Source organism: Natator depressus, chromosome 6 (assembly GCF_965152275.1).
Source record: "Natator depressus isolate rNatDep1 chromosome 6, rNatDep2.hap1, whole genome shotgun sequence".
Taxonomy (NCBI): Eukaryota; Metazoa; Chordata; order Testudines; family Cheloniidae; genus Natator; species Natator depressus.
In genome coordinates, this window is record NC_134239.1 from 59177766 (window position 1) to 59194350 (window position 16585).

At 45.7% G+C, this 16585-nt stretch overlaps 1 protein-coding gene across 4 annotated transcripts in view; it reads right to left on the reverse strand.

Annotated features, from left to right (window-relative positions):
• Window positions 1-16585, reverse strand: part of AMBRA1 (autophagy and beclin 1 regulator 1) — a 193648-nt gene that overhangs the window by 97448 nt on the left and 79615 nt on the right. For 3 of the 4 annotated variants that reach the window (XM_074955368.1, XM_074955367.1, XM_074955369.1), the window contains 2 exons: window positions 12341-12424; window positions 11573-11673 (listed from right to left, as the gene is read on the reverse strand). In XM_074955368.1, the coding sequence (XP_074811469.1) occupies window positions 11573-11673; window positions 12341-12424 (185 nt within the window). The remainder of the gene's footprint in view (window positions 1-11572; window positions 11674-12340; window positions 12425-16585) is intronic. The other variant, XM_074955370.1, reaches the window with a different exon arrangement.

A 16585-nucleotide genomic window follows, 5' to 3' on the forward strand; every position in this document is an offset into this window, starting at 1 on the left:
AATTGTATGGAGGGCCGGTTAGGGGAGGTTATGCCTCCCCAAACAGCCAGGCATGGCACGGCCCCCGCCTCCTATCCAACCCCCTCTGCTTCTCGCCCCCTGATGCCCCCCACCGGGACTTCTGTCCCATCCACACCCCCTGCCCCCCCGACTGCCCCTACCACCCCATCCAACCCCTCCTCTCATTCCTGCCTGCCCCCTGGGACCCCTGCTCCAGCCACCCCTCCTTCTCCCTGTCTCTTGACTGCCCCTGGAGCCCCAGCCTCTGACTGCTCCCCGCTGCCCCATCCAACTTCTCCTCTCCTTCCTGACTGCCCCACCGGGACCCTGCCCCCATTCAACCCCCCTGTTCCCCGCCCTCTGACCGCCTCGACCCCATCCACACCCCTGGCCCCTAACCACCACCCCAAACTCCCCTGCCCTCTATCCAACCCCCCCGCTCTCTTCCCCCTTACAGCCCTGCGTGGAGCACCGGTGGCTGGCGGCACGGCTACACCAGGACAGGCAGCTGCGCCGCGCAGCACAGAGCACCAGGTCAGGCCGGGCTCTGCAGCCCCGCTGCCCCAGGAGCTCGCTGCTCTGTCGCCCAGAGCATTGCGCCGGTGGCGCAGTGAGCTGAGGTGGGAAGGGGGGACACACTGAGTCAGGGGGCGGGGGGGAGCGCTAGCCTCCCAGGCCAGGAGTGGCCCGCGGGCCGGATGTGGCCCATGGACCATAGTTTGCCCACCTCTGAGTTAGCCCCTCAGGGCTCTTTGCTTGGGAACAACACTCCTTTTCCAGAGCCCTCTTCAGTGGGGGAACAAGGAAGGGCAATGTATGCACACACTTAACAGTAGCTCCTCCTAAGTGGTAGCATAACTATGCTGGAGTGCTGTGGACATTTCCATAACTATTAAAATACAGCCATAGTTAAGGAGACTGGCTCGGAATGCACTTGTGAGTGGTAACAAAGCTCAGGCAGATCCACCCAACAAGTGCCATATCCCATCTCACTGTTGCTGCATTGTCAGATACTAACAAAATCCTCAGACACTTCCTGGTGTGTTCAGCCATCCAGCATGTTCTATAACAGAGCAGCCTGGAACCATGTTAATCGTGGCAGCCCCACAGAGATGTGAGAATGCTCTGCAATCAGATCCCTCACAGGGGTTCCACAAGAGTCCCAGCAGAATGCCTGAGGGGTTTCCATAATGAAGATCGCATGGAGAGGAGGAGACTGTTTTGATCTGGGAGAAGGATTGACTGAAAGGCTCAAGGCGTTGCAGGATATGCAGTGTTTCTAAAGAGTTCACATCCTTCTGCACAAAGAAGTACCCTGAGACCCTGCATTAAACCCTGCAGCTGCATTAAACACACTGCACAAACAAGCCACGCTCCCCTTACGGGTGGATTACCCTGCAGATCTGCTCAGGGTTGAAAAGGAGGCTGTGGCTATGACACTACCTAACCTTATGGTGGCTTCCACAGTCCAAAGGGCAAAAACAAACTGGCAGCTAAAATTGGGAAGAGGCAGCTGAAGCCAGGGACCCAAAAATGACACTCAGAAGTCTCATATAAGTGGAGAAAAGAGTTAGGAAACCTACTTAGGAAACCTTCCCAGGCATGTGTCCGCTTAAGATCACATCACTGCCTGAGAGATGAGGGCAAATGGGAGATCCACTTCTCCATCCATTTGCATATCCTTTCAAGGAGGGCAGATCATACTCTCCTAAACATCTATCAGTCCAGGGCTAGAGAACATTCAATTAAGATTAGCTTCAGACAGCCCAGAGTTCTCTTTGATAGAGATGCTTCTCTCCTTTTCACAATCCAGATGTGAACCCAAGTTGCAGTGCTGGGCTGACGCTTCTGAGAGGAAGGTCTCAGCTGTATCATGGGGTCAGCAGGTGTGGGATGAGACCACGTCAGAGGAAGTGGGCATCTCTCTGCCAGTAGCAAGACAAGGCTCCTGTAGAAGAGTTGGGAAGTAGAAGTATCCCCCCTGAGAGTCTAGAAGAACAGACTCCCCAAAGCCATTCATAATAAAACGGGACCCAATCAGTCCGTTACCTGCCTATTGTAAGGTCAGGTGGTCAAGATGCTTCTGGGAGACTACACCTGAAGAGAGCCTTCGCGATGTTCAGAGCTTCAATCCCAACCCTATTCTGAGCAATTGTGTGTTACACAGGCAGTTTAAAGGAGTCACAGGACTTAGCCTTCAAATCACTGGGAGATGCTGGTAACAACAGTAAAAGAATCCAGGGGGCCTGAAACCAGGACGCAGCAAACTCCTCATGATAGTGAAGCTGGAGTAGCTTCCTAGAATACTGTTTCCAGGGCAACCAAGCCATCTTCTTATGCTCACTTTCATCACTACAGCAGAAGTGAAAAGTAATTGGGTTAATTATCAAAGCAGCACCAGCCAGAGCACTACCACTAATTGTCCATTTATCAGGGGCTTATAAACAGCTAATTGAAGAGGCATTGGGCTGAAATGTGCCACTTAGGCACACTCATCTGCCCAATATGCCTGAGTACAGCATAAGGTAAGTGAACAAGTAATGGGTAAACTGTGAAGCACTTTGAGATCTATTGAGTTATACCAGAGTTAGAAATAACAGGTATGATCCAGTATATATAATTTGGATACAGGAGACCTGTGTTCTAGTTCTATCGCTGACATGCGGAGAGACCTTGGGCAAGTCCTTTCCCCTCTCCAAGCCTCAGTTTCCCTACCAATATCATGGAGATGACAACACTTACCCACCTTTGTAGAGTACTTTAAATAGTTACAGGCAAAGGAGTGGAAGCTTGAAGGGTCCAACAAAATGGTAACCTCCTGACTCACTTTATGGCCTTGGGCAAATGATCCAGAATTGCCTCTGTGATCCAGGTTGTTAAATGGGATACGGTACAGTGTCTGGGGTATGGTAACTGAATAGATATTGAGCCTTTCACCTTGGTCACTGATTCCAATCAAGCACAGGCTGAAAGTGATCAAATGTCATTACTAAGGTTAAGATTTTGTCATGGTTATTTTTAGTAAAAGTCTGACAGGTCATGGGCAATAAACAAAAATTCATGGAAGCTGTGACCTGTCCATCACTTTTACTAAAAATAATGGGCGTGTGTGTGTGTGCACGCACTGACAGGTGGAGGACTGAAGCCTGAGATGGGGAGGAGATGAGACCCTAAGCCATGTTGCGGGGAGCGGGTGGGGTGTTAGTCCAGCACCTGCCATGACCGCATCTGAAAGCGCCAGGGCCGCCCATGGCTGCTGAGAGCTCCAGGGTGCCTTGCTGTCCGTGGCCAATGGCGTGGAGCTCTGGGTTCCCCCCATTGCTTGCAGCAGCTTGGCCCTCTGGGCTTGGAGCTTTGGGTGCCCCAGATGCTCCTGGTGGCTCAGAGCTCTGGGGCTGGTGGCTTAGAGTGCCGGGGGGGCCCAGCCACCAGCAGCAGCTTGGAGCACCAGGGCCAGTGGCTTGGAACTCCAGGGTACCCGTGCCGCAGCTGACAGGTCTGGGGTCCCTGCTGCAGGGCTGGTGACTGGGAGCTCAGGGATGAGAGCTGTGGGGTTCTCCCCCTGGCTGGCTGGAGAATGAGAAAAGCTTGTACTACCACTGCTTGCTCTTGGGATAAACAGAGCTGTTCAGTGACTGGGTTGTAAATCTAGCACGCTTTACCAGCACTAAATTCACTCAAATATTTAAAATGTTTGTATCTCACAATTCAACAGGAAGCCACACGGGGAGACCAAGCTCTCCACTAAAACCAGGATTCAGAGTCCAAGGATACAGACTAACCCTGCCAGCAGGGTCTCTCAAACTCTAACATAAGCTGTTTGTTTTCATCCAAAGGAAATTGTTAAATTCATTGAGCTGCACACATGACGGGGCAGATGCTCATTAAGATAAAAGACAAGGTTTATGTGGGTTCTGTGCTTTCAGCCAGTGGACTCCATATGTAGGTCCTTTGTTGAGTAATAGGACTATCAATAAGCTGGTGTAACCTTTCAGGATTTTAAGAGTGTGGGAAGCTGAGAAAACACATGTGATCCTGTGCTATTTGGCAAACATTGATTTCTTTTCTCCAGGAGTTTTCATGGAACTGAAACTGAAGTGTTTTTCTGTTCTGTTCCTCTGTCAATATCGCGCTGCCAAGCTCAAAGAACAGAATGCTCAGGTAATTGCCGAAGAGCTGGTAAGAGGAGTTCACACAGGCAAACATGGGGCTTTAAGTGTTTGGTGACAGGGGTTAGATTTTCTAGGTATTTATGGATTTTTAAATGGATATCTGAATCTACAATTGCTTCCCACCAGATGCAAAGAATTCAGTTTCTCCCCCACCTTACTTGACAGTGTACTGTTCAAGGTCTGACTCTCAGTGAGGAAGGCTCTGCAAAGAAAGCTGCTGGTCAGAAGTGTTCAGACCGGGGTGGGGGGATGGGAAAGCAAGTAGGCAGTATAAGACTAACACTGCGAACTCCAGGAAGGTATGCTAAACATCCTCGACTGGGGCAAGACAGACCATGAGGTCATTGCACTAGTTCCCTGGCTGCTCTCTTTGACAGAGACGTTTTTTCTCATCCCATAAAGCAGGTCCTCACCTGAGGAACATGAGCATTTTAGAATGAATGCCTGCTGGCTAGGGCAGAGGGACAATTGCCCAGAGGATTGGAAATAGTATTGTGAGAAGACCAACATCCTTGTGCCACATACCACACTACAAATGGGTTGAGGAGAGGCTATGGAAATAGAAGCCAACTTTTCTCATTTCAAGATACTTCCCTAGCTGGACTGTTCCCATGTGCCACAGGATTCACTTTACAGGCTTTTCCTCAGGGGCACAGTTCCCACCATGAGCTAAACGTTCATACTGATTCTCCTATGCATATTGGTTGGATAGGGAAGAACTAGAATCCAGAGGGCCAGTGAGACCCCTCACCATCCTGCTAAGAGTTTTAAAAGAGCTGACCTGGAAGAACACTAATGTTGTGCAAATATTTAAAAAGGGTAAACAGGACAACCCAGGTAATCAATCGGATATCCATGCTGAGCAAAATAATGGAGCAGTTGATACAGGACTCCATTAATAAAGAATTAAAAGAGGATATAATTAATGCCATCAAATAAGTATTTCTAGAGACAGATTGTGTCAAACTAATGACATCTTTTTAAATGAGATTACAAGTTTAGTTGATAAAAGGTAACAGTGTTTATGTAATAATATTCTTAGGGCAAGCTTACAGGGTGTGGTAATGTGCTGTACGGGGGGGGTATGATTTTGAAAGTGCATGAATGTGTTGCTTATTAATTGGTCCACACAGACCCTGCTAGTACCCATTAAAAGTTCTCTAGTGCACTATAACAAACTGTTGCTTAATACAGCACTACGTTAGAGTGCACCAGGAAACATTTAGTCTGCACCAGCAGGACCAGTGCTGGTCTACATGGGCCAATTAATGCACAACACAATAGTGTACTTTGGAAATCACACTCCCTCCCCCCCCGTAGTGTACATTATCCCACCCTGTAGACGTGCCGTTAGGTTTCTGGAAGGCATTTGACTTGGTAATGCACAACATTTTAAGAAACTAGAATAATACAAAACAACATGGCACACATTAAATTGATTATAAACTGGCCGATAGCTCTCAAAACATAAGTTGTTAACTGGGAATCATCATCAAATTGGTGTTTTTCTAGTGGGGCCTGCAGGGATCAATTCTTGGCCCTACTCTATTTAACATTTTTATCAGTGATATGGAAAAAAGAAAAAATCACCACTGAAAGTCTGCAGATGACACAAAAATTAGGGGAATGGGAAATAACGAAGAGGACAGGTCATTGATACAGAGCAATCTTCATCACCGGATAAACTGGGATCAAACTAATGTGCGTTTTAATGTGGTCAAATGTAAAGTCATATCTAGGAACAAAGAATGCAGGCCGTACTTCCAGAATGGGGACTCTATCCTGGGAAGCCACGACTCTGAAAAAGTGGTGGACAATCAGCTGAACATGAACTCCTAGTTCAAAGCTGTGGCCAAAAAGGATAATGCTATCCTTGACTGCATAAACAGGAGTCCATATCGAGCAAGAATACGTAGGTTGTATTACCATTTGGTGTGTCCACAATCCAAAAAAATGCTGATAACTTGGAGAGGGTTCAGAGAGAAGAGCCATGAGAATGACTGGTAAACATGCCTTACAGAAAAAGGCTCAAAGAGCTCACTCTTCAGCTTAATCTTCTCTTTGTTAAAGCGTGACTTAAAGCACAGTCTGTAGGTATCTACATGGGGACAGACGTGTGATAATAGAGAGTTCCTCAGTGGAGCAGATACAGATGTAACAAGATCCTATGGCTGGAAGCTGAAGCTAGACAATTCAGACTAGAAATAAGGGGCAACTTTTTAACAGTGAAGGTAATTTACCATGTGTTACGGTGGATTCCCCACCACTGAAATGTTTAAATCATGACACGGTATTTTTCTAAGAGATACGCTCTAGTTCAAAGAGGAATAAATATAGAGAAGCCCTATGGCCTATGTAATGCAGAAGGTCAGGCTAAGGGCTTGTCTACACTACGCAGCTTTTAGCGACAAGACTGTGTCAACACAGCCTTGTTGCTAAAGGTCAGCATGTGTGAACGCTCTCTGCCGGTATTTTGTCCGCACTTTTGCGGACAAAATACTTACAGCCCGAGAGCAGCGTTAGCTTTGTCAGCAGGAGTGACAAAGCCACATTCAGACTGCCACTTGTGTCAGCAAAACTTTTGTCTTTCACGGGGGGGCCTTTTTTAAGTACCAGTGAAAGACAAAAGTTTTGTCGACAACATCACAGCGTAGACAAGCCCTAGATCACCATCGTCCCTTCTGGCCTTGTAATCTATGAGAATCTTTTTCCAGATTGCTGCAAAGCCAAGCTGGTTCAGCACTGATATTTCAAAGGTGTTCAGTGACCAATTGGCATGTCTCATTCAGAAGGCGTTTCCCTTCTGAAGTGGTTGGCAATGGAGAAAGCAAAAGAACTACACAGGCCTTTCCTGCCTAGAGGATCGGATGCAAGTCTGTGGGAGATGGGCATTCCTGGAAGAGCCATAAGATTTCCATACATGGGGTGTAAACATCTGAAGGATTTAGAGATTAATAAATTCATCTCCCACTTCTCTTTCATCTGTAAACTCATTCAATTTGCAGACAGGAGCTCATCTCCTCCAACTCCATCCTAGACCCTCTCCTATCTGGCTTCCTCCCATTGCGCTCCACTGAAACCACTCCCATCAAAGTCTAACGACCTCTTTCTAGCCAAAGCTAAGAACCCGTACTCCACCCTCACCCTAATTGACAGTCAGCTGCCTTCAACTGTGTTCTTCTTGGAAGCCTGTCCTCCCTTGTCTTCCATGACTCTTCCCTCTCCTGGTTCTCCTCCTACCTCTATAATTAATCTTTCAACACGTCCTCCATAGGTTCCTCCTCATCCCCTCTTCAAGGGCTCCATGGGGGACCAATGACAGACTCTTTCCTTTCTCCCGCTACACCTTATCTCTGATTTATCTCATCCACAAACAAATTAAACTACCACCATTTCTATGCTGATGAGTCACAGCTCTACCTCTCTACTGCAGACTAGTTTCCTTCTGTCCAAACTAAAATCTGACATTTTGTGGATGTCTAACCATCAGCTCAAGTGAAACGTGGCTAAAATTGTTCTTCCTCTCCAAGCCCATCCTACCACCTCCTTTCTCAATCACGGTGGACACCACCTCCATCCTGCCTGTTAACTCAGGCCTGTAACATGGGTGTTACCTTCAATTTGGACCTCCCTGTAGGTTCTCACACCCAGGCTGTCTCTAAATTTTGTAGATTCTTTCTGCATAAAACCTCTGAGATACAGTCTTTTCTGTCTATCCACAAAGCTAATTCTCCTGTACAAGCATCATCTCACATCTCAATTACTGCAAAAAATTTTTCTTTGGCCAAATGCAGTCTTACCCTACTCATATCCATTCAGAATGCTGCTGCAAAGATCATTCTCTTATCCCATCACTTTGAACATGTCATCCCTCTTTCTGAATCCCTCCACTGGATCCTCCTTTTCTATCACATCAAACAAACTGCTTGTCTTCACTTTCAAGGCCCTTCACAGTCAATCCCAGGGGTTCTCAAACTGGGAGTCAGGACCCCTCGGGGGTCGCAAGGTTATTACATGGGGGGTCGCAAGCTGTCAGCCTCCACCCCAAGCCCTGCTTTGCCTCCAGCATTTATAATGGTGTTAAATATATAAAAAAGTGTTTTTAATTTATAAGGCGGGGGGGGGGGGGGCTCACACTCAGAGGCTTGCTATTTGAAAGGGGTCACCAGTACAAAAGTTTGAGAATCACTGGTCAATCCCCACCTTAGTTATCTCTCACTCGCTACTGAAATGTAGACTCCTGCCTCTGAAGCCCTCCTCCAACCCCCCCTTTTCTTTTCTTACATTTTTCAAACAAGCACATTTGTGCTTTCTCCCATGCTGCCCCTCACATGTGGAAGAAGCTCCCCATAAACATCCACAGAGCTACCTCATTATCCGCCTTAAAATTCTTCTCTGCCAGAACACCTACAAAAAACTTAACAACAGTTAGGCATCTGGTGCATCGAGACCACTGCCTATCATGCTGACCAATACTGTTTCATTGTTTCCTTGATTTTCTGGTCTATCTGTCCATAGCCAGCTGTGGCCTCTTGTCTTGCCTCTTAGATTGTAAAAACTCTTTGGGCAAGTCTACACAGCAATTCAATTCTTGCAGCTGGCCAGGGTCAGCTGACTTAGGCTCATAGGGCTCAGGCTGCAGGGTTGTAAAATTACGGTGTAGACATTTGTGCTCAGGCTGGAATCCAACCTCTGGGACCCCATGAAGGGGAAGGGTCTTTTAGTCTAGTGTAGACATACTTTTTGGGGCAGGGACATTCTTTTGTTCTTTGTTTGTACAGTACCTAGCACAATGGGGTTCTGGCCCTTGACTAGGCCTCCTAGATGCTACAACAACAAATAGGCAGGGTCTTGGGTATTAACTGGTCAAGAAATTTGCACAGAATCTACCCCATTCCGGGACAGTGTTTCAGAATATAAGTTTCAGAGTTTTCACAAAAAAAGTATGCTCCAAGCCTTCCATACTTGATCCAAATATAAACCAATGCAGTGTGGCCTTCCCAAGTCAGTAGGCATCCTGAAACAATAACTCTGAGCAGTGTGAACTGGTCTTTTATCTCAAATATTAAATTTCAGAGCTAATACTCTATTGTGTTAACACTCAGCTATTTCATTGCTAATCATTTTAGCAAAAATGAGTGAATATGCTTATTCCACAACTCCAAGCTCCCTCCAGTTCCAAAAGCCCCCTGTGCCTACAGCTAAGTTTCGACCTCCACCAATTTCTATAATGCAGTTACTTGTTAACACTTAAATCTGTGGCATGTCAAAAACTGAAAATGAGGAGGGAATAAAATAAACTGAATTCAATATTAAAACAAAATACCACAAGGGGCCACTGCATGGATGGGATGTAGCATTTCAATAAAAATCATTCAATAAAGACTCCACTGTGGAAGTTACTTGGATTTGCAGCACAATTTCCAGTCTGATGCACTGGAACACTGCAGAAACCAAGGGGCCTTGCCATAGAATTTAGATCCATCTTGCCATGGAGTAGACTGGGATGGACCTTGGTCACTGGGAGATTTAGTGGAGGAGCTGTAAACACCTTGCTTGCTTAGCTTAATGAAGTCTCTGTGATAGGGTGCTGCAGTTTTTACATCTGAATTGTGGGGGTTACGTTTTCTGCATTGAGAGGGGCTTGGGCTCTTGCACTGGGTTACTCTCCATCAGAACATCACGAAGGAAGAGGAAGTAGAATACTAAAAGGAATCATTGAAAGCCAGGAGCAAACTGACTGAGTCTCTTAAAGCTAAATGCCAGGAAAAGATAGAATGCTCCTCAGCTGCTGGGAAAGAGGTGCTGTGCAGGGAAGGCTGAAGGCAGATGTCTCCAACAAAGCCCGACTACAGAAGAGTTCTGCAGTGTTGCCTGGCAGCAAGTAATTATCTGCCAGTGAGCTGTTTCCAGAAGCAGACAGCCAAATTCCACACAAGCAACAGTCATGAGGAAAGTATGTGCGTCAGCTAAATGCTACAAGCTGGCTTCCCTGCTCATCAGGTAGTGGGATGGAGGTGCTCCACAGCCTGGGCTTTGGCTACTCTTGCAATTGTTGCGACAGGATGACTAGGAGGCAAGTGAGATACAAAGATCCGGAGACATTTCTGGATTTTACAGATGACAATGAGATTTTAAAAGGCTACGCTGGCACACTATACTATATAGCCACGCAAAATACTGTGAAAGTAGAATGAATTATATTTAAATTATAATTCATTAAAGAAATGCTGCTTGAAGGGTTTGTTGAAATATAGTGGTCAGGAAGAGAAACATTAAGGAGTGTGAGACAATGGGTCCTCAAACTAATTAACTTAGAGCTTCTACTGAGCTAGGAGATTGGTAAACGTTAGTATGCAAATAAGATAGGTATGTATATTTGTCAGTTTCTCTTCCTTTTGTCTCTTATGTTAAATTGTCTTTGGCTTATCTGTATAAATAAATTAGCTTGAGCTTTTGCAGAGGGCTCACATATCTGGGTGCATTGGCAAAGTGCTTTGCTAATAAACAGAGTGGTCTGACAAATTCTGTGAGCCTTGAATCTGACTTTGACAATACACAGGCTCTCCCCACACAGGTAACCTCTGCCTGAACACACCACAGTGAGAGAAAAAAACTAGATGGGAGACCACGCTCCTTCCAGGGGGGTTTTATGCCTTTCCCGCGTGTGCCCCATTGCCAGTAGGAGCAGCAGCCAATGGATCTCCATCTGGCAGGTACATAGATACACCTTCCCCTTATCCAGAAAAGCCTCTCCACGGCTGGTACTGATCACAGAGCAGCTCAGGTGCCACCAAGAAGCACCCTCAAGAATTATACCATCTATCATATAAAACTGTTTCATTCACTGGCTGCCAAAGCCCCACTCCTCTTCCATTCCACCCCCGCCTGCCCTTTAAGGCTCCTGAAAGCCTGTATGCTGTGGCAGCCGAGGTTTTAACACGCACTTATTAGGATCTTAATTGAATCCCGCACTCCCTTGTGAGTGGCTTGCCAGCCGGAACATGAACAAGGCACCCTATAATTCAATTAGAAGGACCTGCAGCAAGCTGATCATTAGGCTGTCAGATTGCTTTAAAAAAAAAAAAAAAAATCAGATTGGGGAGGGAATTAAACATCAGGAGAATTATTAAATTCCCCCCTTCCTTAGGGAAACCTCAGCACAGAGCCTAATATGCCCTCAAAGTATGGAATCTGCAACTTCTAGGCACGCGTATGAACCCCATCACTATAGTATCTAGTTCCACATCCTCTGCTAGTTCAGGAGCTTTACATACCGATACCAGGATGGACACAGATTTCTCATAGGTTCTTTTTCCAGGCCGACCCACTATGTGCAGACTCTGGAGAGAATTCCACCTAGCACAGGTCACTATATTCCAGAAGGGGTATTTCTTTACCTGCCAAGACCCGGTTAACAGAGGAGTGGGTGGCCAACCCTGGCTGTCCGCGTTCATGGAAAATCCCAGCATAAGGTAAGTACTCTGGCAGCAAGAAACGCCTAAAGAAAGAGAGTGCACACTGTGAGAAACACCCCACACACTGAGAAAAACCTCGAATGTGTTGTCAGGAAACTTAGACTCTAGTGCAGGAATCCCATCTAATTTTGGCAAGCAGTACTGGGCTCTGGGACCCTAACAGGGGGAAAGGGAGGTCAAAGGGAGGAGCCCAGTTATCTGAGTGCTCCATCCAGCAGAAAAATGGCAGGTCATGGCTCAGGAGCACAAACCCTCCTACGCACCACCACATGCTCCATCCAGTCAAGATGGAATTGAAGACCTGCTGAGCTATACCAACAATCTAATCCCCATCTCCTCTCTTCCCTCCACTTTCATCTTTGACCCAGTATGCTTCCCTGAGAATCCCCATCAGATTTTCTCCTCCCTTCCATTTTGGCTCCACACTACAGCTGTCAATTTCCAGTTAAGGAAGCTCAGGACAGGGCTTTGGGGAATGTGGCTATGAAAGCTAATCACACTAAATTTCACCCTCTCTTTTCTAAGAGGAGGGCCAGGCATCCACAAGAGTCCCAGACACTGATAACCTAATTCACATCAGATCCGTGCAAGCAACTGAATCTGAGCCTCTGACATGGCAGCAGAGAGCTCTGTTGTAAGTGGCAATGCCAAGCTTCTATCCCAATCTCCAGATGGGTTTACAGGTCTCACCTGGGGACGAAGCGCCCAAGCGATGGTGCAGACATACGGGCGTTCCGGGGAGCTCGGTGCCTTGATCTGTCTCCATTGTCCCTTCAGTAAAACAAAAAATATTGCACATTAAAATATCCACATAATAAGACAAGGCCCCAGGAAAGAAACACCTACAACCTTAATTTACCACCTTGTGTAATGCCAGAGAGTTCCAGAGGTACCATCAGCCTCCAACATTCTGTATTCCCAAAGCAACTTTCACCAACAATCTCAAAGTGATTCTCACATACCGAGCCTCTTGTGTGCCATAGTTCATCTCCAGAGGTGCTAGTACAGGACTGTTCCCTGCAGTCTATTCTTCACTGTTTTGTCATGGTCAGCTTTAAATGATTCCATATCCCACAGTGAATTTTCCCAGACGAGACAGATAAAAGAAACAAACAGTCCCAGGTAGGAATTCAACCCCCTCAAAACAACTCATTTCCATCTGGAACACAAAAGGAGGACTTCAGGTGTTCCTTGAAGGATGGACAAATGATCCCCCTTTTCCTCACCACACAGCTTAATATATTGGAGTAATATGGCAAGGAGGATAGTGAAGAGTCACAAAAGGACCTGGACTCTATCTCTGACACCAAAATCTGCTCTGAAATGAACTACTGGGGTGGTTCTATTCCCATTTCTGAGAATGACTTGTTGCATGACCTTGGGTAAGTCTGTTCTCTGCCCTGGGTCACAGATCCTTATCTGTAAATGGGGATAATACTTGGCTACCTCCCAGTGAGTTAAGAAGAGAAGCTAATGTTTGCAGAGCACTTTGAAGGCAAGAAGCTTCAAGGGCTACACATCCTCATTCCTAGAGTCTTTGGAATATTAAGTCTCTTTCTGATGCAACAACCCTGGTAGCAGCAAATTCCTAACCCACTCCAGCAAGCTGTGCATGTAATTTCTTTTTAACAGTAAGCAAGGAAATGTGGGCTGAGAAGGGTCCATTACGTGGCTGATTCCCACTTATCTGAAGAGCCAGGAACAGAAGAGCAGAGGTTGCACTCCACAGCTCATTAGCATCTTAAACTTTACTTCATCAACATCAAATCTAAAACAAAAGCCCAGAAAAGGAAATCCATCCATTTCTCTCCCCATCTGCCTGAACAGCCTGCAGTCGTAGTGCTTGGCCACATAGCTGGATCTCGGCGCATAATTTACATGGGACCAGCAGGGCTCCTGAAGTCTGCAAAGGAAAACAAGTTGCTGTACTTGTCTCCCATTGACTAAGAGGCCTCCTGGCCATTAAGAAGCAGATCAATAGCAGAAAGAATGCCGTGGAGTTTCTCCATCAAAGATGATGTATGTCAGCACTCAACTTCATTTTCTTGCCAAAGAGAAAAAAACAGCTATTCCCCCCGCCCCCACCACCTGCACCGCTCCCCAGTCTTGTCTCACTGTGCGGGGAGGGAGAGAGGAAGAAGCTGTTGAAGAACAGGGAGCAATATGCACAAAGACCACTGCATACAGCTAAAGCTAGTAAAAAGCCAAGACAAATCTGCTTTTTCAAACTCTTAACAAGCCTCAAACCACGCTGGGTGCTTGGCAATCAGCGAAGAGAGGCAAAACTAGCCCAGAGAGAACCCCTTAGACCAGCAACACAGAGACATCCATTGGAGTTAAAAGCTGCTTTTTGCAGAGGAGAATCGCAGTGAGAAATCAGCAGGCTGCACCCTGCAAAACTCTGCATCTAAAAATATTTCTCTAGCAAGTTTTAAAGGAATGAGAAATTAATTCAGGCTGACAGAAATAAAGAGGAAAAAAAAGGATGCAAATGCCCACAGTCACCTCTCCAAGCAGGTTCAGAGACCTAAAGCACCACAGTGACTAATAATTATTCATTTTGATTTTTAAAATGCACCTGCTGAATGCTGCCGGCTCCCATGTAAACAACATAAAAATAATTCAGTGTCTTAAACCCTACCTTCAAAATCCAACCAGATACCTCAGAGCTCTCCTACCATGCCACATCAACCAATTCATTCCTCTCTCCTCCCCCGCACAGAAATAGTTTGAGAGAAGAGACAGGCCTTGTAACGTGGCCTGAAAGTAAACAAACAAGAATTCTAGTGAATTGGCAGGTAAAGCAAATCCTACAGTTTCAAACCACCTGCCTCAAGTGTGCCCGGCCTCCAGGTAACAGCATTTGGGATAAGAAAGAAGAAAAGCAGGCCATATTCCCAAAGAATGCTGAAGATTGCCATTTACTGTAGTCCCTGAAGAAAAAGAACAAGATGATTAAATGATGAGATGGAAAGCCTAGGGGGAGAGGAAAGAGGAGGAATATTACAAGCAGACACCTTCTAGTTAGATCTACTAATTTACAGAATCTTTACCTAATCCCATGCTCATCATCACATACTGAATGCCTGAAATCTGTTTTACCCGAGAGCCTTCATCTACTGCTGAAAAGCTGGAGCAGCTGGTGTTACCCTGATGCCAGCTGAAGATTATTCCTGCACCTTCTAAAAAGGAGATAAAGCCTACAGATTGGTAAAGATGGATGGTGCTTTCTGGGTTATTTCTGTACGATATATATTCTGCTTACAGAGAGCAGATGTTAACACGACTGTATGCCAATATGAAGTAGTGCTGCAAGGAATGAAACAAGTTTCCAACAAAGTTCTCCAAAGTACTAGTGGGACTTTATATTCCATACCAGTAACTTGAGTTCTATCTCAGCTTTGAATTTTTTGTCTGTGTGTCAGCTACTTATTAGACTCACCAGCTACCATGGCTGAGCATCAGGAAGATTTACAGTGTTCAGTTGCACAGCAAAACGCACAACTTGAATAAGTGGATCCCTTCTATATAAAAAGCAGCTACTCCCCTGAAATCAACCCAATATCTCCCCTGCCAAAGAGGGGGAAAAAAGGAAAGAAAAAGGTGCTGCCTTTCCCGGTGTCAGGATCTGGGCTATAAACATGACCATGCCAACAAACAATGAAAAACGTAGCTGAAGTCGACGTACTTTGATCTACTTACTGCAGGGTCCGCACTATGCTATGTTGATGGGAGATGCTCTCCTGTCGACTCCCCTTGCGCTTCTCGTTCAGATGGAGTACAAGAGTCGACAGGAGAGCAATCTGCGGTCAATTTAGCGGGTCTTCACTAGACCCGCTAAATCGATCACTGGTGCATCGATCCCCCGGTAAGTGCAGACAAGCTCTGATACAAACAGAGAAAAGCAGATTTGAAAAAACAAGAACTACAAATTCATGCGTGTAAAGAAGGAAGTTAGTTAACTTACCAAACTTAATGCTTTTTAAAAAATGGCTTAGAACTGAGCAGTTTACCAAGACACTGGAGAAAAGCAAAATGTAATGGAGATCTTCAGGAAAGGGAAGAAGAGTGATCCTGGTAATTGAGTGATAAATAATTGGCAAAGTAGGCACTGGGTTTGATTTTATCATCTTTGGTTACATTGTGGAGCTCGTGGGAAATTTATGTATTTATTTCTAGTTATATGTGCCTCAGTTTACATGCTTGATATTATTCTGTATGAGTGCATGGAGCTAAATCAATCAAAGGCTTTTGGAGGAGGAATCAAACCAGTGATAGAGAAAAGTCAGGATACCTCCAGAAAGAATATAACAGTTCCTGAACAGAACCTTGGCAGAGCTATTGACTGGGAAATACCCACAGCAGGTTTATTTTTCCAAGGTCCAAGCCTAGGATCAAAGGGACACTAAACTGTTAAAGACTCCTGCCTAGAGAGGAAAGAGTATGAGTGAGCAGCTGCATCTGGAGGTGACTCTCTGACAGTGAGACATGGAGTATGCTTCATGGGCTGACTGTCCCAGTCCAGGAGAAGTGTCTAGGCTGTGTGCAACTTACCCAAAACTTGCCAGGAAAGAATAAAGTCCTGCTTTGTTATTTTTACCCATTTCTCCACTACTGTGTTCCTTTTGACTAATAAGTAGAACTTAGTTCAGCCTTTTCAAAACAGTGACCCCCCCACACATTTTCGGGTACAAAGCTCCTATGACACATGGCCAGAAAGGGTTAAGCATCCTGCAGGATAAATAAACCAAAGTCAATCTTTAGGGACATATTAGTAGATAATGTTTGTGTTTTTGTGTGTTTACATATATACTGTCAGAGGTTAACAATGTAATCAAACAGTTTCTGTCTATGCTGCAGCTTGTTAATTCAGAGACCAAAAGGAGATCTTAACATTTAAAGTAGCTCACGAAAGCTTATGCTCAAATAAATTTG